The sequence below is a fragment of the Callospermophilus lateralis genome, chromosome 7, assembly GCF_048772815.1.
Source record: "Callospermophilus lateralis isolate mCalLat2 chromosome 7, mCalLat2.hap1, whole genome shotgun sequence".
Classification (NCBI taxonomy): domain Eukaryota; kingdom Metazoa; phylum Chordata; class Mammalia; order Rodentia; family Sciuridae; genus Callospermophilus; species Callospermophilus lateralis.
This window is the reverse complement of record NC_135311.1, coordinates 109,795,456-109,823,000: the sequence shown is the minus strand read 5'-3', so window position 1 is coordinate 109,823,000 and position 27,545 is coordinate 109,795,456. Positions and strand designations below refer to the sequence as shown.

At 40.6% G+C, this 27,545-nt stretch overlaps 2 protein-coding genes across 10 annotated transcripts in view; one reads left to right on the top strand and one right to left on the bottom strand.

The window, feature by feature from the left end:
• Window positions 1–20,238, top strand: part of Nasp (nuclear autoantigenic sperm protein) — a 30,981-nt gene extending 10,743 nt beyond the window's left edge. For 2 of the 3 annotated variants that reach the window (XM_076860526.1, XM_076860525.1), the window contains exons 3-16: window positions 1,101–1,148; window positions 5,303–5,413; window positions 8,081–8,161; window positions 9,295–9,404; window positions 10,112–11,128; window positions 16,522–16,601; window positions 17,190–17,272; window positions 17,381–17,454; window positions 17,887–18,075; window positions 18,158–18,324; window positions 18,840–18,896; window positions 19,004–19,081; window positions 19,634–19,768; window positions 20,055–20,238. In XM_076860526.1, the coding sequence (XP_076716641.1) occupies window positions 1,101–1,148; window positions 5,303–5,413; window positions 8,081–8,161; window positions 9,295–9,404; window positions 10,112–11,128; window positions 16,522–16,601; window positions 17,190–17,272; window positions 17,381–17,454; window positions 17,887–18,075; window positions 18,158–18,324; window positions 18,840–18,896; window positions 19,004–19,081; window positions 19,634–19,768; window positions 20,055–20,135 (2,311 nt within the window). In that variant the 3' untranslated portion in view covers window positions 20,136–20,238. The remainder of the gene's footprint in view (window positions 1–1,100; window positions 1,149–5,302; window positions 5,414–8,080; window positions 8,162–9,294; window positions 9,405–10,111; window positions 11,129–16,521; window positions 16,602–17,189; window positions 17,273–17,380; window positions 17,455–17,886; window positions 18,076–18,157; window positions 18,325–18,839; window positions 18,897–19,003; window positions 19,082–19,633; window positions 19,769–20,054) is intronic. The other variant, XM_076860528.1, reaches the window with a different exon arrangement.
• Window positions 147–25,737, bottom strand: Ccdc17 (coiled-coil domain containing 17). 7 transcript variants are annotated; one of them, XM_076860534.2, is made up of 12 exons: window positions 25,307–25,737; window positions 25,012–25,183; window positions 24,769–24,925; window positions 24,591–24,674; window positions 24,377–24,495; window positions 23,986–24,099; window positions 23,600–23,775; window positions 23,408–23,505; window positions 23,040–23,243; window positions 22,657–22,867; window positions 22,480–22,587; window positions 147–1,129 (listed from the first exon to the last, which is right to left on the bottom strand). In XM_076860534.2, the coding sequence occupies exons 1-12, from the start codon at window positions 25,625–25,627 to the stop codon at window positions 1,124–1,126; spliced, it is 1,770 nt and encodes a 589-aa protein (XP_076716649.1). In that variant the 5' UTR covers window positions 25,628–25,737; the 3' UTR covers window positions 147–1,123. The 7 variants fall into 7 exon arrangements, with proteins under 7 accessions (XP_076716649.1, XP_076716646.1, XP_076716647.1 ...); XM_076860531.2 differs by lacking the exon at window positions 147–1,129 and adding an exon at window positions 21,648–22,217; XM_076860532.2 differs by lacking the exon at window positions 147–1,129 and adding an exon at window positions 21,648–22,217 and having other exon boundaries at window positions 22,480–22,867; window positions 25,307–25,381; window positions 25,454–25,737.
• Between the last annotated feature and the right edge of the window lie 1,808 nt (window positions 25,738–27,545).

The following is a 27,545-nucleotide window of genomic DNA, read 5'->3' as shown; positions in this document are numbered from 1 at the left end:
ATCATGAATATTCACCAATTCAAAATCCCAAAGCTACATGAGTATTTTTTGATACACCAACTCAATCTGTTATACTTTCTTGGGAACAAAAATTTCACTGAAGACAGAAATGCAACAGGCCTCTAGATAGACATTGGCCATGTTTTAAGTTATTTGAAATGGAAGGGAAAATATAGTCTCTGTTAATCCTATCATGACTAGCTGTGAAAGTTGGTATTGTTTGAATGTGCAGCATTGATGTGTTTATTTTTTACTGTACAAACTTTGAAAGTGACATTTGTGTTATACCAAATAGACTAGTGTTTGTTTTTGAACTATTACTGGTATATAGAGATAAATAAAAATATTGGAATATATTTAGAAATATAAAGCAATTTGACATTACCCTGGCATTTCTACTGTATCTTACAAAACTCCATCTACAGATTGGAAATGAGAAACTTAGTCCCTCAACAAGTAGTTTGAGAAGCACTGTACTAGGCCATTTGGTCAGAATGACCCCTTAATAAAAGACTGGGGATGTTGCTCAGTGGTAGAGCATTTGCCTAGCCTGCATGAGGCCTGGGTTGGATCCCTAGCATCACTACAGAACAAACACTATTTGAACATAATTGCCTGAGGCAGAAAGTTTGCAGATATGGAATCAAGGGCATTCTAGGACTCTTGGGCAAATAGTGTGTGACTTTAGCTGTGAAAGTTGCTGCTTATTTTCAACCCCCTATGTATGACTGGGCAAGGATTAAATTTGACAATGTAATTAAATCAGTAATATTTGGTTCTTATTGAGTGTTTAATAAAGGACAACTCCCTCCCCACAGCAGTACTGGGAATGAGATCCAGGGATACTTTGCCACTAAGCAGCATCCCTAGCCCTTTTTATTTTTTATGTCAAGATAGGGTTTGCTAAATTGCCCACGCTAGCCTCAAATTTGTGATCTTCCTGCCCCAACCTCCCTAGTCATTGGGGGGATTACAGGTGGGCACTGACACATCCAGCAGATGACAACTATTTATTCCTTTATGTTTTCCTGAGTTTACTTAATATCCAGGCTTAAAATAGTCTCCATTTTTACTTTTTCTCCTTTTATTCTTCATTGTAGAATTGAAGATGCTCCAGCTCCTTCTACCTCTGCAGATAAAGTGAAAAGGTAAGATTATTTACATAGTTCAATTAGATTCACATCTGAAACACAAAGCAGTATAACCTGAGGGCAGCTAGTTTCATGATTTTTATTTTGCCCTGCTGAGGATTGAACCTAAGGGCTGAGTGGGGTTGCTTGCCTATGATCCCAGCAACTGGGAAGCTGAGGCAGGAGAATCATAAATTGGAGGCCAGCCTTAGAAATTGAGGCCTTATGCAACTTAGTGAGACCCTGTCTTAAAGAGGACTGGGGATGTAGCTCAGTGTGGTAAAACACCTCTGGGTTCAATGCCCAGTACCAAAAAGGGGAAAAAAAAAAGAATTGACACTAGGACTTCATGCAAGCATTCTACTACTGAGCTATATCCCCAGTCTCAGTTTCATTATTTTTAATGAAACAATTCAGACTGAACAGTGTCTACAATGATGTCTTTAGAAAGTTTGCATTTGATTAAAATATTAGAATTGGCTAGACACAGTGGGTTTACCTGTAATTCCAGCTACTCAGGAGACTGAGGCAGGAATATCACAAATTCAAGGCTAGCCTTAGCAGTTTAGTGAGACATTGTCTCAAGTAAAATAAAGGGCTGAGAATATAGCTCAGTGGTAAAGTGCCCCTGGTTCAAACCTAGTACCATATACAAAAAATACCAACAAAGATTTGGAAGTTTTACTTAGTTTTGCTCCTGTCCTCACTCATGCTTAACAAGTTCTGCTGAACAACTTTTTCTTCATTTAGTCTTTTAATTTTGGGCGGAGGAGGGAGGTGGTAGGTACCAGGGATTGAACTCGGGCACTCAACACTGAGCCACATCTCCATCTCTTTTTAGTACTTTATTTAGACAGAGTCCCACTGAATTGCTTAGTGCCTTGCTTATGCTGAAGCTGGTTTTGAACTTGCAATCCTCTTGACTCGGCCTCCTGAGCTGCTGGGATCACAGGCGTGTATCATCAAGCCCTGTGCTGTTCATTTAGATTTAAAACATTCAATACCATTACATCATTACATGATGATTTTGCTTTATGTTTGCTGTTTTGGTTTTTTGAGTGAATAAGCAATAGGAGGAGAAATTACTTAATACTGCATTGTTGTAAATCTGTACCTATATGTTTTCTCCCTTTTTGGATGTCTGTTTATCCTCATCCTCTTAGCACTACTAAAGATTTTTTTGTGTTTATTTTTGTTTTACAGTGCTTGAGTTGAACAATCCCTACCACTGATCTATACCCTAGTCCCTCAGAAGTTTTTTCTTGTACATCCTTGGGGTCCCAAGACCCTTTCAGGGATTCATTGATACCATATTTCATAATAACAAGACTCTTTGCCTCTTTCATTGTGTTGATCAATAGCATTAATATTATAAAACCAATGGTGGATAAATCTGATGTCCTCATAACATAAATCAAGGTAACAGCACCAAACTCTACTCTAGCTCTTTTGTTCTTCACTACCATTTTCACTTAGAAATGTCCATAATGAAGCACTACAAATTAAGAAGTTTACTAATTCTCAGTCTTTCACTACATGACTTTGTAGTAGTAGACTTTGTCTGACAAAATATGAATTATAGATTAAAGCCCTTCTCACATGTTTTTTTTTTTTTTTTTTTTGTGTGTGTGTGTGTGTGTTTGTTTGTTCGGGGATTGAACCTAGAGCCACTGTACCACTGAGCTTCATCCCAAGCCCCCTTTTAATTTTTTTAATTTGAGACAGGGTCTCCCTAAATTGCTGAAGATGGTCTTGAACTTTTGATCTTCTAGCCTTAGCATTCTGATTACCAGTATGTGCCACTATGCCAGGCTGCCCTTTGTATATAATTGAAGTAGATGCACTTGTGAGGCACTGGATTTGATCTTCAATACCACATAAAAATAAATAAATGAACAAAGGTATTGTGTCCATCTACAAATAAAAAAAAAAGTTAAATGACTTGTGTTTTTCCTGTAACTTCAGTTTTACCTGAAAGAACGACTGATTATTCAGTCTTGAGTATATGACAGACATTTTTCTAAAAATGAGTAGTTGAGTGAGTTACTTAAAGGGAGAGCAACTACCAGCATCTATTGCCAGTTAAAGAATTTGATTTTGAGCTCTTGTTTGTTTGTGTTGCCATACCTGAAATTAAACCCAGGAGTACTCTACTAGTGAGCTACCTCTCCAGCCCTTTTATTTTTAAAATTTGAGACAGGGTCTTGCAAAGTTGCCCAGATGGGCTTGGAACTCAATTCTCTTACCTCAGCTTCCTCGTCAATGGGAATACTGGTTTGTGCCACTTTCTGCTTGGCTAGTTCATTCTTTTTTTTAATGAACATTATTCCATTTTGTAGACATATCACATACAATGTGTTTATCCATTTGGGTTTCTAGTTTGGGATTATTACAGATGAAACTACTGTGAATATTTATGTCCCAAGTCTTTATGGGCATACCTAGGAATGAAATACTTGGGTCATATGATAGTTATTTCAGCCAGGGTCTTTCTGTGCTGCTCAGATGGAACTTGGGAATCTACTATGTAGCCTCCCAAGTAGCTGGAGCTACAGGGAAGTCCCACCATGTCCTGCCTGTTTTTTTTTTTTTTTTTTTTTGTGTGTGTGTTTTGTCATTCTAGTGGGAATGAAGGGTTTGTTTTGCATTTAAAAAAAAAAAAAGTTTTTGTAGTGGTAGATGGATAGAATGCCTTTATTCTATTTGTTTATTTTTATATGGTGCTGAGGATCGAATCCAGTGCCTCACGCATGCTAGGCAAGCGCTCTGCCACTGACCTATAGCCCCAGCCCCTGCTTTGCATGTTTAAAAATAAAAATTTTAAAAATAAATTTTTTTTTTTTTGGTAGATGGACAGAACACATTTATTTTATTTGTTTATTTTTATGTGGTGCTGAGGATGGAACCCAGTACCTCAGGCATGCTGGGCCTTTGAGCTCTAGCTCCAGCCCTACTTTGGGGTTTTTGAATGACTAATGAGTTCACTTTACCATCATATGCTTATTAAAGTGCTTTGTCAAGTTTTGCATATGTATTTTCCTACTTTGAGGTTTTCCTTCTTAAAAAGTTTTTTTTTATTTTTTTATACCAGCTTAACCACTGGGCCACATTCCTAGCCCTTTTTATATTTTTTATGTATTAAATTGTTTAAGGCCTTGCTAAGGTGCTGAGGCTGGCTTTTTTAATTCATGATTCTCCTGCCTCAGCCTCTCGGGCTGCTAGAATTACAAGTTTGCCATGTTCGGCATATTTGCCTTTTTAAGAAATTAAGTGTTTTTTTTAACAAGTCAGTTTTTCAGTTTAAAGGTCTGATTTATTGATGAAAAAAAAAAGTTAGTACTTTTCTCATGATTAGGAAGTCTTACCAAACCCAAAGTTTTGTAATTTTTTTTCTCTTAGGAGTTAAAAGGTTTTAACATCTTAAATTTAGAAAGCCCGTGATCCATTTCAAGTTAATTTTTTTTTTTTATTAAGGTGTGAGATAAGAATTGAGCTTCACAGGGCTGACGTTGTGGCTCAGAGGTAGAGTGCTCTCCTAGCATGCATGGGGCACTGGGTTTGATCTTCAGCACCACATAAAAACAAAATAATGTGGGCTGGGGATGTGGCTCAAGTGGTAGCGCGCTTGCCTGGCATGCGTGCGGCCAGGGTTCGATCCTCAGCACCACATACAAACAAAGATGTTGTGTCTGCTGAAAACTAAAAAAATAAATATTAAAAAATTTAAAAAAATAATGTGTCCACCTAAAATTGGCAGTATATGTACAGATTTGTTTTTATTTTCTGTTCTATTTGACCTATTTGCCTTTCTTTACACTAATACCACACTAGATCACTGCTTCTTGCCCTATTTACTAAAGTTTTTTTTTTTGATTTTTTCTTTAAGTTAGTACAACTTGTATGAATTAATGGTTCCTTTGATTTCTTTATTTGTTAATTAATTAGTAAATATTTAAAGTAATATGCAGTGTAGGCTTTGTGAGTAGACAAACCTTTAAAATATTCTAGTGAAGCTTCTGGGAATTTGGAAAGGTTTGTTTGGTTTTGCAGTGGTAAATAAATGTGAGTTAGCTAGATCTTACTACAGGATCAAAAAATTTATGGTTTAAGTGTAGCAGGTATTCAATAAATGTTGATTTAAGTAGTATTTGACACTAAAATCTTTCTTGCAGCCTGGATGTGGATAGTGAAGCTAAAAGACTATTGGGATTAGGACAGAAACATCTAGTGATGGGGGATATTCCAGCAGCTGTCAATGCATTCCAGGAAGCAGCTAGTCTTTTGTAAGTATGGTGTGTTTACTATATGTAATATTATGTTCCCAATAATCCTTAAAGTTGTTTTAGCACATAGTCCTCTGAGTTTGATCCTCAGTGGCACCACCACCAGGGGAAAAAGAAAGTTGTTCAATGGGGGAAAATAATGAAGAGCAAGGGGAACAAGGGCTGGGTTGTAGCTGTATCTCAGTGGTAGAGTACTTGCCTAATCTACAAGAAGCTCTAGTTCAATTCTCAGCATTGCAAAAAACCCAAAACTGATTGTCTTTCATGTTGGAGTTTACTCCTGTAAGTATAAAACCAAATATTACTGAGCAATTTCAACCTTTGATATATATATATATATATATATATATATATATATCTTTTGGCAGTGTGGGGATTGAAGTGCCTTGTGCATGCTAGACAAGTGGGCTACCACTGAGCTACATCCCAGCCCTATTTTCAACCTTTGATTTTTCTTATGAGGTAAATTGTATTCCAGTCACAATTAATTAGGGGAACCAACTTGGCCTGGCTTATTCAGGGGTTTCCCAATTATTTCTGTTTTAAATGGTGCTGTGTATCAAACTAAAGGCTTTGCACATTAAGGAGAAGTGTTCTACCATTAAGCCTACACTCCATCCCTTCTCAAACATTTTAATGTTCCTCCAGATCTGAGAGAGAAAAAAGGTGGGGAGTAAGTTACATTTTTTTCCCCCACATTGCATATTTATTTATTTGTGACAGGATTGAAACCAGTAGTGCTTTATCACTGAACTACTCCCCAGTCCTTGAATGTTAAATCTTAAACACTTTTCCTTTACAACTTTGTTTGAGCTAGTTTCCTCTAATATGGTATTGTCAACAGCAGGTGAATGTCAATCATATTTCCTAATAGTTGGTTACATTTCATTCACCTTTTTTAAAAAAATTTTTTTAGTTGTAGATAGATACAACATCATTTATTTATATATGTGTGTATATATATATATATATATATATATGTGTATATATATATATATATGTATATATATATATATATATATATAGTGCTGAGGATCTAGGCAAGTGCTATACCACTGAGCTACAACCCCAGCCCCTTCATTCAGCTTTGTGAAGAAATTTTCATTATAAAAGAAATAGTCATGGGGCTGATGATATGCTCATGGCTTGCCTAGCATGTGTAAGGCCCGAAGTTCAATCCCTAGCACTGCAAAAAGAAAAGAAACAGAAAGTGTGGTGGAGAGATAAAGAAGGAAAGAAATACCCATAATAGGAAGCATTTATGAGTTTCAGTCCCCCCCCCCCCCCACCGCCCTCTTGGTACCAGGGATTGAACTGAGTATCAGTCAACCACTGAGTCACATCCCCAGCCCTTTTTTGTATTTTATTTAATGATGGGCTCACTGAGGTGCTTAGGACCTTGCTAAATTGCTAAGGCTGGCTTTGAACTTGTGATCCCCGTTTCAGCCTCCTGAGCCGCTGGTGTTACACCACCATACCCAGTGGGTTTCAGATTTGAAGCTCACTTTTTTCCTAGCCCAATTCCTCCCAACATCCAGAACTGCGTATTATTCCTGGAGGTCCACAATAATCACTTGTCTTGTCCCTGACCTCTGGCCTCTTTGATCATCTTTACCTGGGATTAATGAATTAAGGTTCTGGTATTTAGTGGTGTGCTAGGGTTGGAGCTTACTTCTTATCTGATAAGCAATTAGATGTTTTTATGTTAAAAAAAATTGGGTTTTTAAGTTCATTCGTCTAGATGCTTAGAGGTCTTTTACTGTATGAAAACTGATCTCCTTGTCTTAGAAATCTTCCTTCCCATTCATCACACTTAATGTGATTTCTTTGTCTGTCTTAAATTGTAGGTGGACACAATATCTTTATTTTTATGTGGTGCTGAGGTTTGAACTCAGTGCCCACACATGCTGGGCAGGTGCTCTACCACTGAGCTACAACCCCAGCTTTGTCTTTTTTGGGGGGGGGTACCAGGTATTGAACTCAGGGGTCACTTGGCCACTGAGCCACATCGCTAGCCCTATTTGTTATTTTATTTAGAGACAGGGTCTCACTGAGTTGCTTACCACCTCACTGTTACTGAGGCTGGCTTTGAACTCTAGATCCTCAAGTCTCAGCTTCCTGAGCTGCTGGGATTACAGGCGTGGGCTACCAATAGTTATGTACATTTCCATTTTACAATCTCGTCTTTCTCAAAACTAAGGCACTGAAAATGAGTAATCTGCCAAGATTGTACAGTTAATGATTAGAGGTAAGCTTTGTGCTCGGGCAGTCTCATTCCAGAGATCATGTTCTTTATATCATGATGCATTTCCGTAATCATCTCTCAATGTCTAGGTCCCAGCCAAGGTCATCTTAACTATTATGGTCCATTATCTTGGGGCAGGAAGAATATGTATTAATATAATTTGGCTGTTAGAGTATACGCTAACTGTAACAAATGTATCACTTAGAATTATATTATATAACATTAACTGCATGCATCATTAATGTTAATAACATGTTCAGGGACTGGGGTTGTGGCTTAGCGGTAGAGCTCACCTAGCACATGTGAGGCTAGCATGTGTGAGGCAAGACAAATAAAATAAAGCTATTATGCCCAACTATAACTAAAAAAAATATTAAAAAAAATAATAACGTTCAGATTTTAGCTGTCTATTATTTTTGTAGAGGTAAGAAGTATGGAGAAACTGCTAATGAATGTGGAGAAGCCTTCTTTTTCTATGGAAAATCACTATTGGAATTAGCAAGGTATGTTTTTCTTAGTTTATTAGTAGAATGTTTTGCATAACTTTGATCTATTTAAAAATGAAAGTTTCCTTGTTTGCTAAGATTGTTTACTAGCTTTGTGATTTTACATGAGTAAGCTAGACACGTTTTACCTAGAAAAGTAGATTATGAAAGAGCTTGAAATATTGATGGAAATTGTAACGATTTAAAGAATAAAATTACTGGCCATATGTAATGGCATGTTCCTGTAATCCCAGCCGCTTGGGAGGCTGAGACAGGATGATAGTGAGTTCAGAGCCAGCCTCAGCAAAAGCAAGACACTAAGCAACTCAGTGAGACCCTATCTTTAAACAAAATACAAAATAGGATTGGGGATGTGGCTCAGTGGTCAAGTGCTGCTGAGTTTGATCCCTGGTACCAAAAAAAAAAAAAAAAAAAAAGAATAATTGAAGTTTGACTTGTGATCATTAGAAGCAAAGATCTTTTCATTTGTGAATGGGTAATAATTGATCAAAGTTCAGTATAGAATAATAAACCCTTAAAAGCACCAAGCTAGCTCAAAACAGTCATTGAATAAGGGCTTATTGGAGTTTGAAGTAAGTAGCATGTGAGGACATCTAGTAAATAACAATCCCAAGTAGTCTTTCTGTTGGAAAATTTTTGGATATTTTTCACCAGAATTTATTAGCCAGAATAAAGTATATTGAGGATATGCAGCCAAGCAAATGATGTGTCATTTATTTAATCTCAGTTCTGGTAAGTTTATTATCTTGTAATAATTAGAGCACTCTGATTTGCTGTGAAACTATTGCCAGAATGTTAGTGTTTATCTAAAGAAGTGGGGGTAGATGAAAGTTTGGGAACTACTTATGGCTCTGTTTTAAAATAATGAATTTTTAAAAAAGAATGAATATGTCTTATTTTTACAGGACTCATAGTGCTTTTCACATGGCTTGATGAGCAGTGTACTCATTTCTTTCAGCATTCTTGCAGCCTTAATTTATATTAGAAGTTTTGATAATTGCCTTTCATGGGAATATGTATAGCATTATATTCCCTGAACTTGCTTACTTGTCTGTTGCTTTTGTAACGTAGGCTACATCGTTAGGTTGTAGCCGTTAAACCTTTGGTGCTTTCTCCTCTTGTTCGCCTAGAATGGAGAATGGTGTGTTGGGAAATGCCTTGGAAGGTGTGCATGTGGAAGAAGAAGAAGGAGAAAAAACAGAAGATGAGTCTCTGGTAGAAAATAACGATAACATAGATGGTATGTGGAGTTGCACATGACATTTAAGAGACGCGACGCCTTGTATCTTGTATACAAGTGATGGAAATAGGGCTCTCCCTGCCCTGGCTGGTCTCTCCTAAGATGCTTGGGGTTATACCTGCATCTGGTAGAGTCTGCAATGGGGGTAGCCCATTAATGAAAGTGACAGCAGGCTTTTGTGAGAGGATAACTTAATTTATTAAACAAATATGGTCATTTAAATAGGTGTTTTAAATATTAAGACATTAAATGTATATTTTTTAAAAATGGTTTGTGAAGTTCAATTAATAGTAATGTTTTTGGAGCCCTTTTACATTTCTTGTGTTTAAGAAAAGTTGAATATTTCTCAGCTGAGTTTGGCTAATAGCATTTTACAAATCAGGTAGAGGTTTAAAATAGAATGAAATGTTTAAAATGGAATGAAAAGCTTGGCATCTTTTACCTAACTGGTAATCAGAATGCTCATAGCAAAATAATAGAGTATCTATTTTAAGGTGCTTTGGTTTCCTTTGCATTAAGTTACTCTGCTAGCTGAGACTGTCTTTCCTTTGCTTTTCTCAAGGGGGCAGATTAAAATTTTTAGGCCATCTGCTAAATCTTAAACCAGGCCATGTGAGGGTTTAAGGGAATGTGTTTTTAGTTTCCATTTATGCTTTTATCATTAAACTCGAAGACATGTTTATGCTTAATGTTCTTTAACCATGTAGAGGAAGCAAGGGAAGAGTTGAGAGAACAGGTTTATGACGCCATGGGAGAAAAAGAAGCCAAAAAAACAGAATGCAAGTCTTTGGCAAAGCCTGAAACTGGTAAAGAACAGGAGAATGAAATGGAGAAGGGTGGAAGAGAAGATATGGATATAAGTGAGCCTGCAGAGAAGTTACAATTAAAAGTTGAATCGACTTCAAATCAGTTAACTGAAACTTCTGAAGAGGCAAAAGGAGCATCAGCACCAGAAGGACCGAATGAACCTGAGGTCCCTTCTGAGAAGCCAGAACAGGAAGCATCAGATGCTGAGGAAGGAAAATCGGTTTCTGGAACTGAAGTTGAGAAAGAAGAGTGCAGAGAAAAAGGAGGTCAGGAGAAGCAGGGAGAAGTAATTGTGAGTATAGAGGAGAAGCCAGAGGAAGCTTCAGAAGAGCAGCCTATAGTGACTCTAGAAAAACAGGGCACTGCAGTGGAGGTAGAAGCAGAATCTGTAGAGCCAACAGTGAAGCCAGTGGATGTGGGTGGGAATGAAGTAAAGGAACCAGTAGCTACCTCTGAAAATGACCCAGGAAAGGCTGTCCTTGAGCAACTGGTAGAGCAAGAACTACATTCTGCTGAAGAGGCAGAGGTGGTGACAACAGAAGCTGAAGAGGTCTCAGCTGCAGAGGCTGGATCAGAGGTCTCTGAGAAGCCAGGGCAGGAAGGCACAGTTTTCTCTAAAGATGTTGCATTCAATGGACTGTCAGCTGCAGGAGATCAGACTCCTATTGAACCAAAGACTTCTGCAGAAAGATTGACAGAAACAAAAGATGGCTCAGAGGTAGAGGAGAAGGTCAGGGCAGAGCTAATACCTAGCCAGGAGGAGACTAAGCTGCCTGTAGAAGAGTCTGAGGCAGCTGGAGATGGGGTTGAAACCAAGGTAGCCCAGAGGGCCACAGAGAAAACACCTGAAGACAAAGTTAAGATAGCTGCTAATGAAGAGACAGAAGAGAGAGAAGAACAGATGAAAGAGGGTGAAGGTAACCGGGATATGCAAGAGCTGCAGTGGGTGGAGTACATTCTGGATTTGACTCACTAATAATAATGGGTAAAAGTCAGCCTTCCATTCAGGATTTTCCGTCTGCCTTAGGATTAGGAAAGGGCTAAAATGAAAATGGGATTAGTTTAAGAAGGTTGGGATAAGTTGAGCAAGTTAAATAAAAAGCAGCAAGTTGTCTTCTGCTGGCTTATAAACTAATGCTTTTACTAACTGCAAAATAGGTCTTTTACTGTGATTTCTGAAACTTGGCTAGCAATTAGTAACTTGTACCATACTAGCCAATAAAAGAATGGAAAAGGTGGATGAGGGGGTGGGGTAGGTAAGGAAATAGTGGGCTAGGCTGGCAGAGAATGCTGAATGGATGTTCACTTTGCATGCCTCTGGATTTTCAAATTACTGTTCATAATGTACTGTTCACATGGTTTCTTTTCTCTGCATTAGGAAGCAGGAACAGCAGTAGAATCCACTGAATTTGGTACATTTAAGCAGGCATGCCATTTAAATGAAGGCAGTTAATCTTGAATGTTCTATCAGAGTTAAAAAAAAAAATTCTGGCATCTCTCCTTTAGTCTTCAGAAAATCTTTATAAAGATTTACTGACACTGCTAAAACAGTCCTTCCTCCTAGGCAAAAGAAACAACAAAAAACTTAGCAGTTAGCCTTCTTGCTGCTTTCTCCCCTCATTTCATGTTTGCCTTGGCTGCTGAACTAAAACTTTTGTTACCTAGAATGTTAACAAGTATGAATGCTTTTCTATGTTATTAAATGTCTAATTGTGATTCATTTTCATCAAGATACATAAGCCTAATTAGTAATTGGCACGTCTGACTTAAGTTGTGCTATTATTTGAGGATTCTGCTGCATTTAAGGTTCTTCTAACATTGGTGTTAATAAATACAGGTATATTCCAGTTGATTGCTATTACTCATTAAAATTGCCAGACTACTTCAGGAGTACTCTTAAGTTGAAAAATCTCAGAGTCCCATCTTTTCATTCTTGGAGATTATTCTGGTAAACTACTTTTACCTATGTGCAAGCCTCTGCACTCCAACCAGCACATGCTAGTAACCAGAAGGGAATTGGCTAAATGGTAATGCCATTGGGCTTCTCTCTCTTTTTAAAATTTTATTTTTGTGATATTGGGTATAGGAATGCAGCACCTCGCACATGCTAACAAGTGCTCCACCACTGAGCTATATTCCCAACCCTTTTTGTTTTACAGTCTTGTTAAATTGCCGGGGGTTGTCTCAAACTTGAAACTGCCTGCCTCAGCCTCCTGAGTAGTTGGGGTTATAATAGCTTGCTGGGTCTCTGTTGGGCTAATTTTCAAGGATTAGGAATTATTTAGGGAAGATGTGCAGAACTGAATTATTCAACTTTTAAAAACTTCTCACGTCTTGATCTTTTTCCTTCTTTCTTCCTTTTTTTTTTAATTTTTTTGATGTGGTAGTGAGGATCATACTAGGGCTTCATATATGCCAGGCATTTCCTCTACTGCTGAGCTGTGCACCCCTAGTCCTTGATCTTAGTGACCAAACATTGGAAAGATTTTCTATTTCTCTTATGGACTTTGGTATCAGTTTGTAAATAACATCATTACAACTCATTTTTTTTTTTTCTAATTCTAAAATAATACTATTTATCTTCAGGTTTTCATTTTTTCCAGTACTGGGAATTGATCTAAATCTTCAGCCCACTCTTTTTGAGACAGAGTTTCACAAAGTTGTGGAGGCTGACCTTGAACTTGTAATCCTTATGCCTCAAGCTTCCTGAGTAGCCAAGATTACTGGCATGCACCTCTCCTTACCCTAAAACAATACCACTCAATAGAGAATATTACACTCTACTTATATTGAGGCATAAAGGTCATGTGACTTGTTTATGGTCAAGACTGTAGTACTAGATATGCCTTGAATATACTATTCTTTCCACATTACCTCATATTGAAGAAGACAGCTTTCACCCCTTCTCTTCGCCCTGTCTCTTATCAGAAACATTCTGGTCACATTTGTAAAATCCCTTCAAAAGTGTCAGTATTCTAGCAACTGAACCGTAAACCCCCTGCCCTAGCACTTTTAAAAAGCGGTGTTTTAGTGGTTTTGTGCAGATAACTTATAAATGACAGTAGAGAGTCCCATATTTTACAGATGAAGAAATGGGAGAAAGAAGTAATTTGCCCTAGTCAATAGAGAGGACTAGGTGCTCAGTCTGGCTTTAGGGTCCAGCTAATTTCTGTGCTTTCTTCCTCTTTATGTGACAACACTAGTCCACAGATTTTTGTTGTTTAATTTTTTTAAAAAAATGTAGATAGACACAATACCTTTATTTTTATGTGGTTCTGAGGTTCAAACCCAGTGCTTCACACGTGCCAGGCAAGCGCTGTATCACTGAGACACAAATCACTAGCCCACAAATCTTTGCTGAACCACAATCCCAGCCCTAGTCCACAGATCTTGAACGTGGTTTTCTCTCTTCATTTAAAAATTTAAAGTCCTGGGGCTGGGGATGTGGCTCAAGCGGTAGCGCGCTCGCCTGGCATGTGTGGGCAACGGGGTCGATCCTCAGCACCACATAAAAAAATAAAATAAAGATATTGTGACCACCAAAAACTGAAAAATAAATATTAAAAAATTCTCTAAAAAAAAAAAAAAATTAAAGTCCTGCTGGGCATGGTGGTCCTGAGACAGGAGGATCTCGAATTGAAAAGCCAGTCTCAGCAACTTAGCTGAGAGGCATTGAGCAACTCAGGCCCTGTCTCCAAATAAAATACAAAAAAGGGCTGGGTGTGTGGCTCAGTGGTTGAGTGCTCCTGAGTTCAGTACCTGGTTTAAAAAAAAAAAAAAGATTTATTGATTCTCAGCACCACATAAAAATGAAAAAAAGATATTGTGTCCACCTATCTAAAAAAATAAATATTTGGGGCTGGGATTGTGGCTTAGCAGTAGAGCACTCGCCTAGCATGGATGGGACTCGGTTTCGATCCTAAGCACCACGTAAAAATAAAGGCATTGTGTTGTGTCCTGCACCTAAAAAATAAAAAAATTAAAGCCACATTTCCTACCACCTCTTGACTTTGCTACCTCTTGGGGTTTTCATATCCCTGATAAAGACAACTGGTCTCATCTTTTCTGATTGTCATATTAGATGTGGTTGGTATGTGAACAGAAGTTTAAATTGTAGGCATAAAACTTGGTTGTGTTCAGATGGATTCTACTGACCAACCTGTGGTGGGTACTTGACTTCTGTGGGAGTTCCAGAACACTCAAGAATTAGCACCTTTTTGTCTTTATTCTTCTGGTTGTACTCTGTGCCCATAATGTTTTGAGGATGCTACATGGTCATAAGTAGCATTTCTTGTTTTCTGAAGGATGCACTATACATATCACAAATAATGTTCTATTTTCAAAGAAGCGTGGAAGATATTTTTAACAAATTTATATACTGGGGATATCAGGGCATTGTCATTAGTATTTGAGTATACATTACTGTGTTGGGAAATGTTTTACAGTATTAACTTTCTCATTAACCTAGTTTATAATTAGGTGCAGTTGTGCATGTCTTGTAATCCCAGTGACTCAAGGCTGAGGCAGGAGGATTGCAAGTTTGAGGCCAGCCTCAGCAAAAAGGATTGGGACAGTTGTAATATGTCCCTGAGTTCAATTCCAATACCAAAAAAAAAAAAACCTAGCTCCTTCTCCACCGTCCCATAAAGATAGCTAGGTGCAGGTTTCTTAATTTGTAAAATTCCAAGTAATTAAGATATTTTGTGCTAAATTAGATGTCTAGCATGCTGGTTTCAGTAGGAATAGATAACAGATAATTTTTAAAAAGTAACAGTGTTGGAGCTGGGATTGTGGCTCAGTGGTAGAGTGCTCACCTAGCACGTGTGAGGCACTGGCTTTAATCCTCAGCACCACATAAAAATAGAGGTATTGTGTCCACCTACAACTAAAAGTATTTTTAAAATAATAACAATGTCAATTTAATTTCTCTGCAAATTGGGAGGATGAAGTTTAATTTTTTGAATTGATAAGAAATTTGTAGCTTTACTTCATTTGTCTTAGATATTCTGCTGGAGGATGGAAAGAGTCAGCAAAACCACTATGTAGTCCAAACTTAGGGAAGTAAACCTGTACCCATCTGTCTCAAAATGTAGGTTGACTGATGTTTACTGGAATCCCCGACTAGTCAGAAGTTATCATTAATGGTGTGTGGTGGTGACTATTGTAGATGAACTGGTATTGTAGTGAAAGGTAAAAAAGTGAGCTTCCAGATTAACATAGGGCTTACTGTTAACTAAGTTGTAATGTGTAGTTATTAGAGGACTTCAGATCATTACAATAATTTTTAATACATAGGAATTTTCTGTGCCTGTTTTCCCCCATAAAGCACTGTTACTTTAGATAAAACTCCTTTAACCTGACTTCTTGGCTCTAAGGCCTAATTGCTGTATTTAGGTTATTAGGAGACAATATTTGCGATCTTTTGCTGGTGGCATGGGCATGTAATACCAGCTACTCAGGAGGCTTTGGTAGGAGGATCTCTGAGCCCAGGAGCTTGAAACCAGCCTGAGACTGTTTAAAAAAATAAAAAATGAGAGATGGATTAAGCCAATTCATGAATTGTAACAACAGAAAGCCCATTCTAATCACTGAACATTTTGAAGTTTAAGCTAATCTTATCACTGAGAATGTATTCTTCATGCAGTTGACTTATGAGTGGATTTCAATATGAGGAAATAGTGTTGATATGACTACAAATTTAAATGGAATCATTTAAAATACCTGGTTTGCTCACTTAAATTCTGTGTGTGCTTGAGCTGGCTGGAGTCTGTGGCGTGCTCATTGGCAAGAGTTGGTAAGAGCTATGCTTTTTTTTTTTTTTTTCCCCACAACTTTATTGTGGGAAAGCTAGTCTCTTGCATATTCTTGTTCTGAATGAACTGGAATAATTTAGCTTTTGGTGTTTTCTGAGCTTACTAGTATTGTCTAACGAGTCACATAAAGACCTCAGAAACACTGATTGAGGCCTCTATCTGCTTTTGACTGAGTAAATTGGATCCTCTAGCCAATGAGACAGTATCTAAGTCAGTCTCATTCAGAATGATTTAGGTTAACTTTTACAAGGAAATGCTTTAGGCTTTTAACTGTCAAAGGTCTAACCCATACACTGTAAGGTTACACATTCTAAGTCTAGATTAAACTTGAATTAGATTGAAACCACTGACTTTAGAATCAGATCAGATGTTAACTGGATTAGAATCTAGCCTAACCTGTCTCAAAATGTAGGTTGACTGATGTTTACTGGAATCTCTGACTAGTCAGAAGGTATCATTAGTTAACGTTCTCAATAATGAGGAATTCTTGCTTGTAGAAACTGAAGGCTCAGAAGAGGAAGATAAAGAAAATGACAAGGCAGAAGAAACACCAAATGAATCAATTCTTGAAAATAAGGTAAGTTGTTGTTTGATACTGTAATCTGCTCTTATTGTAGGATTGTCGTTAACTCCGTTAGGCGTGATTATTGTAGATACCCACTCCTGGTAAGGAATCAGGACTTTATCCATGCTTAGAATGGACAGATCTGAGCTGGGTGCCAAGTACCTGTAGTCCCAATGACTCAGGAGATAGAGGCAGGATGATTGCAAGTTTAAGGTTAGCCTTAGCAAATTGGCAAGATCCTTTCTTAAATTTAAAAAAATAGAAAGAATGGAATGGATATAATAGTTCAGTGGTAGAGCATCCATGAGTTCAGTCCCCAATACTCCCCCCCCCCCCCCGGCCCCATGCCCACGGCCATGGAGAGATCTTTTGATTCCTAGGGCTTCCTGTGTATTATGACAGTATCCAACATATTACCGACATAAAGAGAATCAGGAGAGAAAACTTTTTTACCCATTCTGCAAATTTTGGGGGGAGAAAGTCTGAATTTTGAATTGCAAATAACTTTTTCAAGTCATAATACATTATACATTTAGATTTATACTGTAGAAAAATGCTTGTCTTATACTTCTGCCTAATAACAATGATTTGGATATTTAGTCTCAAGAAAATGAAGAAGAGGAGATTGGGAACCTCGAGCTTGCTTGGGATATGCTGGACTTAGCAAAGATCATTTTTAAAAGGTAAAACTCTTGTTGCTTCTTAGGATGGGAATTTGGTTGAAAATAAATAGAAAGCCATTAGGGTTAGACAAGTATTATTAAGATTTCTAATCAGTTTCCTTCTTTTAGGCAAGAAACAAAAGAAGCCCAGCTTTATGCTGCACAGGCACATCTTAAACTTGGAGAAGTTAGTGTTGAATCTGGTAATGCATTTTCATTTTACTTTCTAACGTCCCTCACTCTCCCTTTCCTCCTTTAATAGATTCTCTGTAATTCAGCTTGATTGATTATAGTTAGGTAGTTGACATTGAAAATATAGTAGGTTTGAGTTTCCTATGATCCTAGAACAATGAACAATCTTTTAATTAACTCTGATCTTTCAGTAGGATTTTGTTTTTTTGGTGATGTGGATCAAAGCCAGGACCTCACAAATGTGTAGAGCACATGTTCTTCCCCTGGGCTACAAGCCCAGAACCTGTCAGGTTTTTTAAAAAGCCATTCTGTCATTCTACAAAGCCAAGGGTCCTGTAGATAATAACAAAAATGAAAGCAAAATGGGTATATTCCTGCAGAACAGGTCTGAATTCTGCAACTGCTTCATACAAGTGCTGACAATTTTTGTTCTTCTTTCTTAGAGAACTATATCCAAGCAGTGGAGGAGTTCCAGGCTTGCCTAAACCTGCAAGAGCAGTATCTAGAAGCCCATGATCGTCTTCTTGCAGAAACTCACTACCAGCTTGGTTTGGCCTATGGATATAACTCTCAGTATGATGAGGCAGTGGCACAGTTCAACAAATCTATTGAAGTCATTGAGAAGAGAATGGGTGAGTAGAAGCTGCTACCAGCAATTGACCCTTCTCCAAAAAAAAGTTCTTTTATGGTAATTTTTATGCGTCTTCTTTGTAGCTGTACTAAATGAACAGATGAAGGAGGCTGAAGGATCATCTACTGAATATGAGAAAGAAATTGAGGAGTTGAAGGAATTACTACCTGAAATTAGAGAGAAGATAGAAGATGCGAAAGAGTCCCAGCATAGTGGGAATGTAGCTGAATTGGCTCTGAAAGCTACTCTGGTCTGTTCATTTTCTTTTTAAAGTTTTCATAATAGCATTTGTGGTACTGTTAATGTTCCATTTGCTAGGAACTTGGTTTCTAGGTATTTGGTGGTCAGAGAGAATATGAGAATTCATCTACTTATTCCTGTCAAATAGTACAGTGGTTAGCAAATATTCTGGAGCTAGACTGTCTGGATTCATACTGTCTGTTTTGGAATTCTGTCTGTGCAGTTTGTATGACCATGGGTATTTTTCTGCCATTGTTGATTTATCTGTAAAATGGGGATCATAGTATCTATGTGTAAAGTACTCTTGATAGTACCACACAAATAGGAATTGCTTAGTAAATATAAGCTGTTATTTCTATCTCTGAGATGACATGATATGGATAAATGATGCTTTTAATCCCAAAATGTGTGAACTTGCCTACTAAATGGCCGTCACTAGGATTTTAAGTGTTATTAATCAGCTATTGTGATGAGTGACCTGGGTTCTCTCTGGGAACCTACTTGAATTTGTCATCTTTCTCACAGGTGGAGAGTTCTACTTCAGGTTTCACTTGTAGTGGAGGAGGTTCTTCAGTTTCCATGGTGGGTATTCATTCAGGTGTTTGTCACTTAATATTAGGCCTCACTGATTGTCTCAATAGTTTGTACATTGCTAACAAAGCCTTCATTTTTTTTTTTTTTTTGGTCAGATTGCCAGTAGAAAACCAACAGATGGTGCTTCCTCATCAAATTGTGTAACTGATATTTCCCACCTTGTCAGAAAGAAGGTAAATTTTCATGTGACTGTTTACCTCATTTAGAAAACTCCTATGGCCCACGGACTATGAGGATCAGTCAGATTTTGGAAGCCAGTAGGTTTTCTTTGTCAGAAGTTGTTCATCAGAGACCAGAACTCCTGCCTGCCTTCTTCTGCTTGTTACTTCAACAGTTCTTTCCTCTGGATGGGGAGTCTCTTTATCCCGGCTCATGTACTGGAATTTATACACGTCTCTTGTTCTCTACTTGTATTGTGTGGTGCTAGTGATCAAATCCAAGGCCTTGCATATGCTAAGCAAGTGCTGTTCCACTGAGCTACCCAGCCCCAGATGTTCACATCTCTGCTCCTCATCCTAGTTACACTACTAAGGAAGTCAGGAGGCTCAATGAATATGTTGGGACAGACCAATTTTATTTTGCACAATACAGATTGGTATCTGCCCCTTGTGGCTAGGTGGAGAGAGAGAGCCATGAGTCCTACTGTACTACAGGGAAGTGTTTTGTAAGTTGTATTTTTAAAAACGTTAAGCACATTTGTGAAGTCTTCACAATTATATCTTTAGAGGAAACCAGAAGAAGAGAGCCCCCGGAAAGATGATGCAAAGAAAGCCAAACAGGAGCCAGAGGTGAATGGAGGCAGTGGGGATGCTGTCCCCGGTGGAAATGAAGTTTCCGAAAACATGGAGGAGGAGGAAGAGGTGGGCAGTTAAGCAGGGATTGGCCTTTTCCCTCATCTTTTCAAGGATTGGAGAAATCAGTACTCCTAAGTCCATGCTCCCACCTTGAGCCTTACCAGCAAGATCATTTTTGCTTGATCTTTTTTTAAAACGCAGTGTATGATTATTGGTACAGATAATTGTGTAGAGAACAAAGCAGACTTAGAAGACCTGTGTTTATTTCCTCTTGCCTGAAACCTGTTTTTTGTATAAGATGGCTTTGTTTAAACCAGGTTACTGAAGCCCAGGCTCCCTGTTTGTTTTTCAGGCTGAGAATCGGGCAGAAAGCCGGGCAGCAGTGGAGGGGACAGTGGAGGCTGGAGCTACAGTTGAAAGCACTGCATGTTGAGAGGGAACAGAACCTTCCTCTCAAGAGAGTGTTTTTGTATATAATGTATTTTTTCACTTTTGGGGATTCTTTTTGTATAACTTCAATAAAGATTGTAAGCAAAGGTTGAGGCTTTGATGGTTTTTTCCTTCAATATTGGCTGAATCCATGCCTTGGGGCACTCTAGGTTTTTATATTATAGTGGCCAAAGGTACTTTTTCTCCCCACTTCTGTATTGACCTCTGTTGGAAGTTCTAACGCCAACTCCTGTCTGATGTGGAAGTGATAAATTAAGTGTGATTATAGGCCTTTCGTTTCTATCGGTGCTATATTATTAAGTTACTCGACTGAACTCAGTTGTCTTGCAGACTTTGTGGTGCTGTCCCTGGATGGGGGCTACAAAAACAAGATTTGGTGAAAGATCTTGCTGTTTGGTGCTGAAAATGGACTAACAGTCAGGCCTTTGGTGGTACCTGTCTTCAGTTTACCTCATCTCCATCTAGGGTTATATCCTATCCTGGAAAAAGAATTCTGAAGAAGACTTGGGGGAGAAAGTGATCCCTGTGGAACTATAGAAGAGAAAAGGGACTGTCTGTGACTGATGTAATGGACAATGTGGTTGGAAAAATGTGTGTGTGGGGGAAGGCTGGCTGGTTTTGATATTTCCTGTATAGAAAGATTGATAAACATCTAAACTTGGAATTGTTACACTGTCTGTAGTTTTGACTTCTCAAAATAAAGATGTGAATAAAAAGCTCCTGGTCTTGCATTGTGCTTAAAGATCTTTCAATGGGATCCTGAGCTGCCTGGAGCTTTCGAGCTTTTCAGTATGAGATATGGGGCTAAGAGCAAAAAATTGGCTCAGCAACTTTTGGATCCCAATTTTGGATTCCAGGGATGATGGTCAAGACACAACAAAATATAAGCCTGTCGTCCAGGGCACAGGATTTGTGTGAGAAACAGCCAACAGCCCTTAGTTTAATAAGTTAGAATCTCCTGTTTTAACAACCCAGTATCAAAGGCTGAGGGAGCTATATAGGACTCCCAAGTCAACCCCATTTTTTAAAGGTGGTTATTAAGTATTGGGGATTGAATGCAAGGGTACTTAACCAGTCATATCCCAGGTGCTACCCCCCACCCCTTAAAAATATTTTTGTTTGTAGATGGACACAAAACCTTTGTTTTATGTGGTACTGGGGATTGAACCCAGGGCCTCACACATGCCTCGCAAGGGCTCTACCATTGAGCTACAACCCCAGCCCTTCTTTATTTTGTGACAGGGTCTTGCTAAATTGCTTAGGGCCCAGCTAAATTGCTGAGGTCAGCTTTGCACTTGCAATCCTTCAGCCTCCTTCCTGAGCCACTGATTACAAGGGATTTTCTTAATACAAGAGAAAATGTCTCTCTGGGCTGGTCATTGACTCACATTTGCAGAATCTGGCTTATCTTGACTGAATTTCCTTCTTAGAGATGTTTTTATGTTGGAATTTTCTCACAACATTATTGCCTTAGGGCCTTAATTTGGAATCTCTCTTTAAAGCCTCAGGAATTCCCTCTTTATTGAAAGGCTTCTAGGCAAAAGTCATTAGAAAGACATGCCTGGCTATGATCCCAACTATTTGGAAGGGAGGAGGATTGTAAGTTTGAGGCTGGCCCAGGCTATTTAGTGAAAAATCAAAGGGCTGGGGGTGTAGCTCAGTGGTAGAGTAACCTGGGTTCAAGCCCCAGTACTAAAAAGAAAAAAAAAAAAGTTGCCTTTTACAAAAAGAAAGTGCCAGGTAATATTGTAAATACCTGACAGATTCATTTAATCCTCAGTAAATGGTTACAAAAGAAAACAGTTGGAGAAAGATCAACTACTTGCCAAAGGTGATATAGATGTGGTTAGAATTCACAAGCTCATTTGCTTCTAAACTTCTATGGAGTAGTAAAAGCTACAGGTCTGGGAATAAGCCTCTAACTCCCCTGTTGGGGTTGGTCATAGCTCAAAATTTCATCTTTAGTCTTGACTCTGCCAAAGGACTCTTCTTTAGGAGGTGGGGGATCAGCAAAGCCAGCCTTGGGGCTGAGGGAACTTGTTTCCAGTGAAGATGATATGGATACCTGTGGAAAATAAGCAGGTTCTAAAAATAGATAAGGAGCATAGGTTCTGGAGTTGAATTACCTTAGAATCAACTTACTGTGAATAAAAGGTAGTGTTAACTTGGTAAATTCTTGCTTTGATTTTGTTTACATTGCATTATCTAACAGATGATCGTGAGGATTAAGCACAGAAAGCAATTGGTAGTGACTGGCACATAGTATTAATAACAGTTGGCTATTAACCACCCACTTGTATTGCCTCTAGCTATAACTGGGCCCTCACCGGTGGGTACTGGTACTCATGGGCACTTGTTGGATTAATCTCTGCCAATGTCTGGACATCTGCATCTCTTGCATTCACCAGCCGCAGAAAGAGCTCAGTCTGACCTGCCTGGAGAGAGATGAAATGGTACTCTATCTGTACCTTGGAGTAGGCCTTATCCCCACCCTCCACACTGACCTGGGGAATCCCATTTAGCTGCCCAAAGCTGAGGCTGGGGTCCACAGGAAGAGCCCGAAGTGGAAGGCGCCAACGGCCACTTAGCACACGCTGATCCCGGTCAAATAGCACCAGTGAGGCCCAAGCCTTTGGCTGTGGTGCCCTAGCCCATGCCAACCCCTGCCAGGCTTGTAGCTCACACACCAAAGATACTGACGGTGATGGTGGCAGCCTGAAGAACAATCAAAATGTCAGAGGCCAGAGTTGAAGTCCCTTCCTAAACACTTCCTAGGACTTAACCCTCAGAGCCAATGAATGGCCTTTATATAGATGAGAAAACTCAGGATGAGGGGCATACTCAATTGTGGCAAGAATACCAAAGTTACAAACCCCATTTAACTGACCTGGGCACAGGCTGCCTGCTGGCAAGGATGGCACAGTTTCCCATGGGCCCAGGAGCTGGAGGTGGGGGCAAGCAAAAGGCTGGGGGCAATGCTGTGGTCCCTCCTGTATCCTGTCCATCTCGGGCCAAGCCAGTCAGAAGTTGCACCCAAATCCAAGAAGCATCAAGGCCTCGCAGGAAGTCATAGAAAATGAACAAGCCAGCCCTAGGGGACTCAAGTCAGAGTACATAAACATCAAACTCCTCTCACTCCCTCCCTCTCCTCCTCTCACCCTCCCTCTACCCAGTCTACTGGACAGCTCTAGGAGTTCTCCTTAACTTATTAGTGGACAAGTGAAAGGGGTTGTCCAAGGAGGGAGCAGGCCTCACCCAGGGTCATATGGTGCAGGGCCCAGCACATCAGATGTGGGCAAAAGGAAGTGTGGGTCCAGACTCAGGTTCTTTGTCATGGTTCCAGGAAGTGGTGGCTGTGAGGAAGTGAGCTGACTTCTCCAGAAAGTCTGCAAGCTGCCCATGCTCCCCTGACCACATAGAGCCAAACCACCCCCAACTCCCCCTCACCCCATCCTGGCATCCCTGGGTCCTCACAGCCTTTTCTGCACCACCCAAGAACTGGACGTTTGTGGAGCCTGGAAGTGGTGGCAGTGGGGGTGCCACCGGTGGAGGGAGGTGTGGGGGATCTCCCTTTCCCCATGGACTTGTGCAGGGACCAGCCAGGAGTTGTGCATCCCTGGGCCCTAGAAACAGAGGAAGACTTAGGGTGCCCCTGCATCAGAGGAAGCAGGTAACTGTACTGAGAAGCCACAGAGACACACACACGGACACATGGAGATGGCATGGACACGAACTGACGGGGGCACAAACTTGGGTTTCATTCCCCGGGAATCATCCTTCCACCCCTTCTCCTGAGTTAGGTCTGCTGGAATGAAGTTGGGGTGCTCACTGACCCCAAAACGTCTGGGGCCGGCATTTCTGCATCTGCAAGGCCAGGATATTCTCCTCTAGGCGCCGGTTTTCTGCTTCCAAAACTAGAAGCTCCCCTGAGGCTGCACTTGCTTTATCTGCGAAGAACAAGTCTCACCTGTTACCTTTGATCTCTGGTGACCACGCCGGTCCGGATCTGAGCAGGTCTCCAGTGTTTAGAGCTCTCCGGACAAGTCTTTTGACTTTCAGCTCACATTCTAGCTACTGTCACAAAGACCACCCAGGATTTCTACACCTCGGGGTTTTTGCTCAGGTGGCTCCTACGCCAATGACGTCCTCCCTCCGCCCTCTTCTCCTCCCAGGTCTAAGACCACCGCTGCGGAGAGGCCCTCCTGTTTGATCCCTCTTGTTCACCCCTGCGATTCTGCGACCGCCGCAGTTCCAGTGCTGACGCCTCCGCTTGTAACTGCCATATCTTGCCCAGAACACCGGGGTCCCGGCCCCCGCCTCGCATGTAGGCCTCACGCAGGGCCCTAGGGAGCGGGGGTGGGTACAGAAAGAAAGTAAGACAGTCTTCCCAGGATGATCAGCACTCCGTCCCTGGCCCGCCCCGCGCACCGGACCTCACCGGATCTCCGCAGCTAAGGTTCCTGGGTTGACCTGCAGCACGGGACAATTGAGCTCAGCATCCCGCCAGGCATTCGGCCGAGTCCTGGCGCGGAGAGACGACGTCACGCATCCAATAGGGCTTCCCGCCGCCCTGGCCCCGCCTCACGCTTCCAGACCGGCATCCGAGGGGGTCTCACCAGGACTGGGGCTGAAGTTCTTGAAGGCGCGTTTCCAACATCTCTAGAGCTCCCCGTGTCTGCCCGGCCTCTGCCTGGAGTTCTCGAAGTTGCCGTTCTAAACCGAATAAGCGGGATATCCCTCCCCGGGGCCCACCTTGGAGGCGCCAGCTTAGTTCTGAGGGAGTAAGGGACAGAGTCTGAACGCGTCCGAACCCCGCGGGCAAGGGGAGGAGCAAGTCCATACCCCTGTCTCTCCCTCACCGTTGCCGCGTCGCTCCAGTGCCCTGCTCTGCGCTTCCGTCTCTGCCACGCGCCGGGCGCGGGTCCTATACAGCGCCTGCAGTCTCTCGTTAGGGCTCCCTGCAACCTCGGAGGTGGGGCCTTCTGTCATCCAGGGTCCCATTTTCTGTAAGGACAGCCGCAGCCACTGCACCTGGAGTTAACAGTGATCCACGATCTTTGTTGGGATAATCTGCTCCATGTATGATCTGAAGCTACGAAAGAAGGGGTGGCCGCTTCAAGTTTATAGCCCTGGGGAAAGCTGGGTGGGTGTTACCTCCTCTGTTAACCTTTTTAGAGCAGATGTGCTGGCCTCCTGATCCAAGCGGCCCTGGAGTTCTCCCGACACAACCTGGGAACAGAATGTAAAATGAGGAATCTTGATCTCCCAGCTCTCTGGAATATCCACCAGCCCCCTCCTTACCGTTGTAGCCGGTGATTCCGTAGCTACTGAGGGCTGTGCTCTATTTGTCCCTTCCCGGGTCAGGCGGCCAATGCAAAAGCGCTGAGTGTGGATGGCCAACAGGGCCCCGGAGCGGAAAACCATGTCACAGGACCCACAGGGCAAGAGCTCTGGCTCCCCAGAGTTGGAGCCCATGTTAAAGGAAACTGCCTCCTGACACCAGCCTAGTCCTGCAGAAGGGGCAGAAGGAAAAGCTCAGGTCTAGCTCTTTCACAGGTTTGTTTGGGGAGGAGCTTTAGTTCCCTGGGCAGCAATTACAGGCCTGGGCAGGTTAGGAGAATGGGTGGGGTAACCTTACCACCTTTGAGAAGCTCTAGGCTTGAAAAAGTGTCAGTCTGTTACAACTAGATACCTTCTAGACTACCCATGACTTGGTCATCCTTGGTCATTTCATAGCCTCAGACATGCAAGTTTTTTTTTTTTTTTTTTTTTTTTTTTGGTACCGGGGATTGAATTCAGGGGCACTCGACCACTGAACCACATCCCCAGCCCTATTTTGTATTTTATTTATTTTTATTTAGAGACAGGGTCTCACCGAGTTGCTTAGCGCCTCGCTTTTGCTGAGGCTTGCTTTGAACTGAGGATCCCCGCGACCCCGCGTCTCAGCCTCCCGAGTTGCTAGGATTACACCGCGCCAGGCACAAGTGTATCTTTTTAAGGACTGCACTCCAATGTGGATATAATAGAAGTTAATTGCTATTCGTCAGTTCAGGGAACACCTGGGAGAGGTGGTCTTCTGTCAGGAAACCATCTTTTCCCTGAACTGAAAAGCTCTTCCTAGTAAAATGCCTTTCTGGAAGTAACTAAAACTTTTGCACAACCAAATCACACCCAGAGGCAGCACTCTGCCTCACCGCCAACTACCATCCTCAGATTCCCCTTCCACCCCCATTTGTAGAAAAGAATATCAGCACAGTCCAAGCAATGAAAGCTACCAGAGAATGTAATAAATCAGATGAGAGAATCAAGTCCGGAAAGGAATCCCTTCACTCAAATGCTAAACAGGTTCTTTTCTGCTGGTCAAATTATCCTCCACAACCCGATCCTCCCCACCCCACCCCACATTTCAAAGAAGCCCCTTCTTTCTAAACAAGACAGGGACTTAAAAGTATTTCCTCCCGCAGATTATGTTTCAAATATGTGATCTCAATTCAATTTTGGAGGGAGAATGGGAAATGGGGGGAAATTTAGATCTCTTTCAAGAAGTCTTCTAAGATCTCTCACAGTAGGGCTTTTCAAATTTTAATGTACAAGTAATTATCCAAGGTTTTTTTTTTTTTTTTTTGGTACTGGGGTACCAAAGCCAAAATCTCAACCTTCTCTTCTCCAAGCATAGAATCTTTGCTACAATATATTTTTTTTAGTTCATTTTATATTACTTCATTGATTTTTTAATTAAATTTTTTTCTAGTTGTAGACAGAATATATTTTATATTTATGTAGTGCTTAGAATCAAACCCAGTGCCTCACACATGCTAGGCAAGTGCTCTGCTCTGTCACTGAGCTACAGCCCCAGCCCTATTTCATTGATTTTAAGATGCACTTTTTTTTTTTTTATATTACAACAGTGATGTCAGGATTCACAATTACAGATGCTAGGACTGGCAGTGTGGCCCTAGCACATGCAAAGCCCTGGGTTTGACCCATAGTAACATACACACATGCACTATCTTACATTCAATGGAACATGATAGCTAATAATTCTTATTGCTCTATTTCAACTGCCTTCACCATATTTTGCATATGGATAATTCTACTAGCAGTAGGCAGTGTATAATGATAGATTGTACATCCTGCTGATCTCTCTGCTTCTACCCTCTTGTCCTCTCTGGCCCAGAGCTCACTTTACAAGTTAATTATCTTTCTAATAGGCAATCAGGTGTGCTCTTGGTCCTCTGTATCTACTAGGAACAAAGTACTGTAGGTACAGCAAAGAGTGCCAGATACTTATTTAATCTTTTCTAAAATAGCTGTTTATTCTCTTCCCTACAGGACTAGGCACTCGTTGCAACCCTTGTTTTCATAATGTCTGGGACATGAAACAGGGCTTGGA

Coding starts and splice junctions, on each gene's coding strand:
- Ccdc17 (XM_076860529.2), bottom strand. CDS start 25,627: ATGGGCTCCAACTCTGGGGAGCCAGAGCTCTTGCCCTGTGGGTCCTGT. Junction 25,184..25,306: donor TAAAAAGGTTAACAGAGGAG/GTAACACCCACC, acceptor TGTTAACTCCAG/GTGCAGTGGCTGCGGCTGTC. Junction 23,506..23,599: donor CCCAGGGATGCCAGGATGGG/GTGAGGGGGAGT, acceptor ACTTCCTCACAG/CCACCACTTCCTGGAACCAT.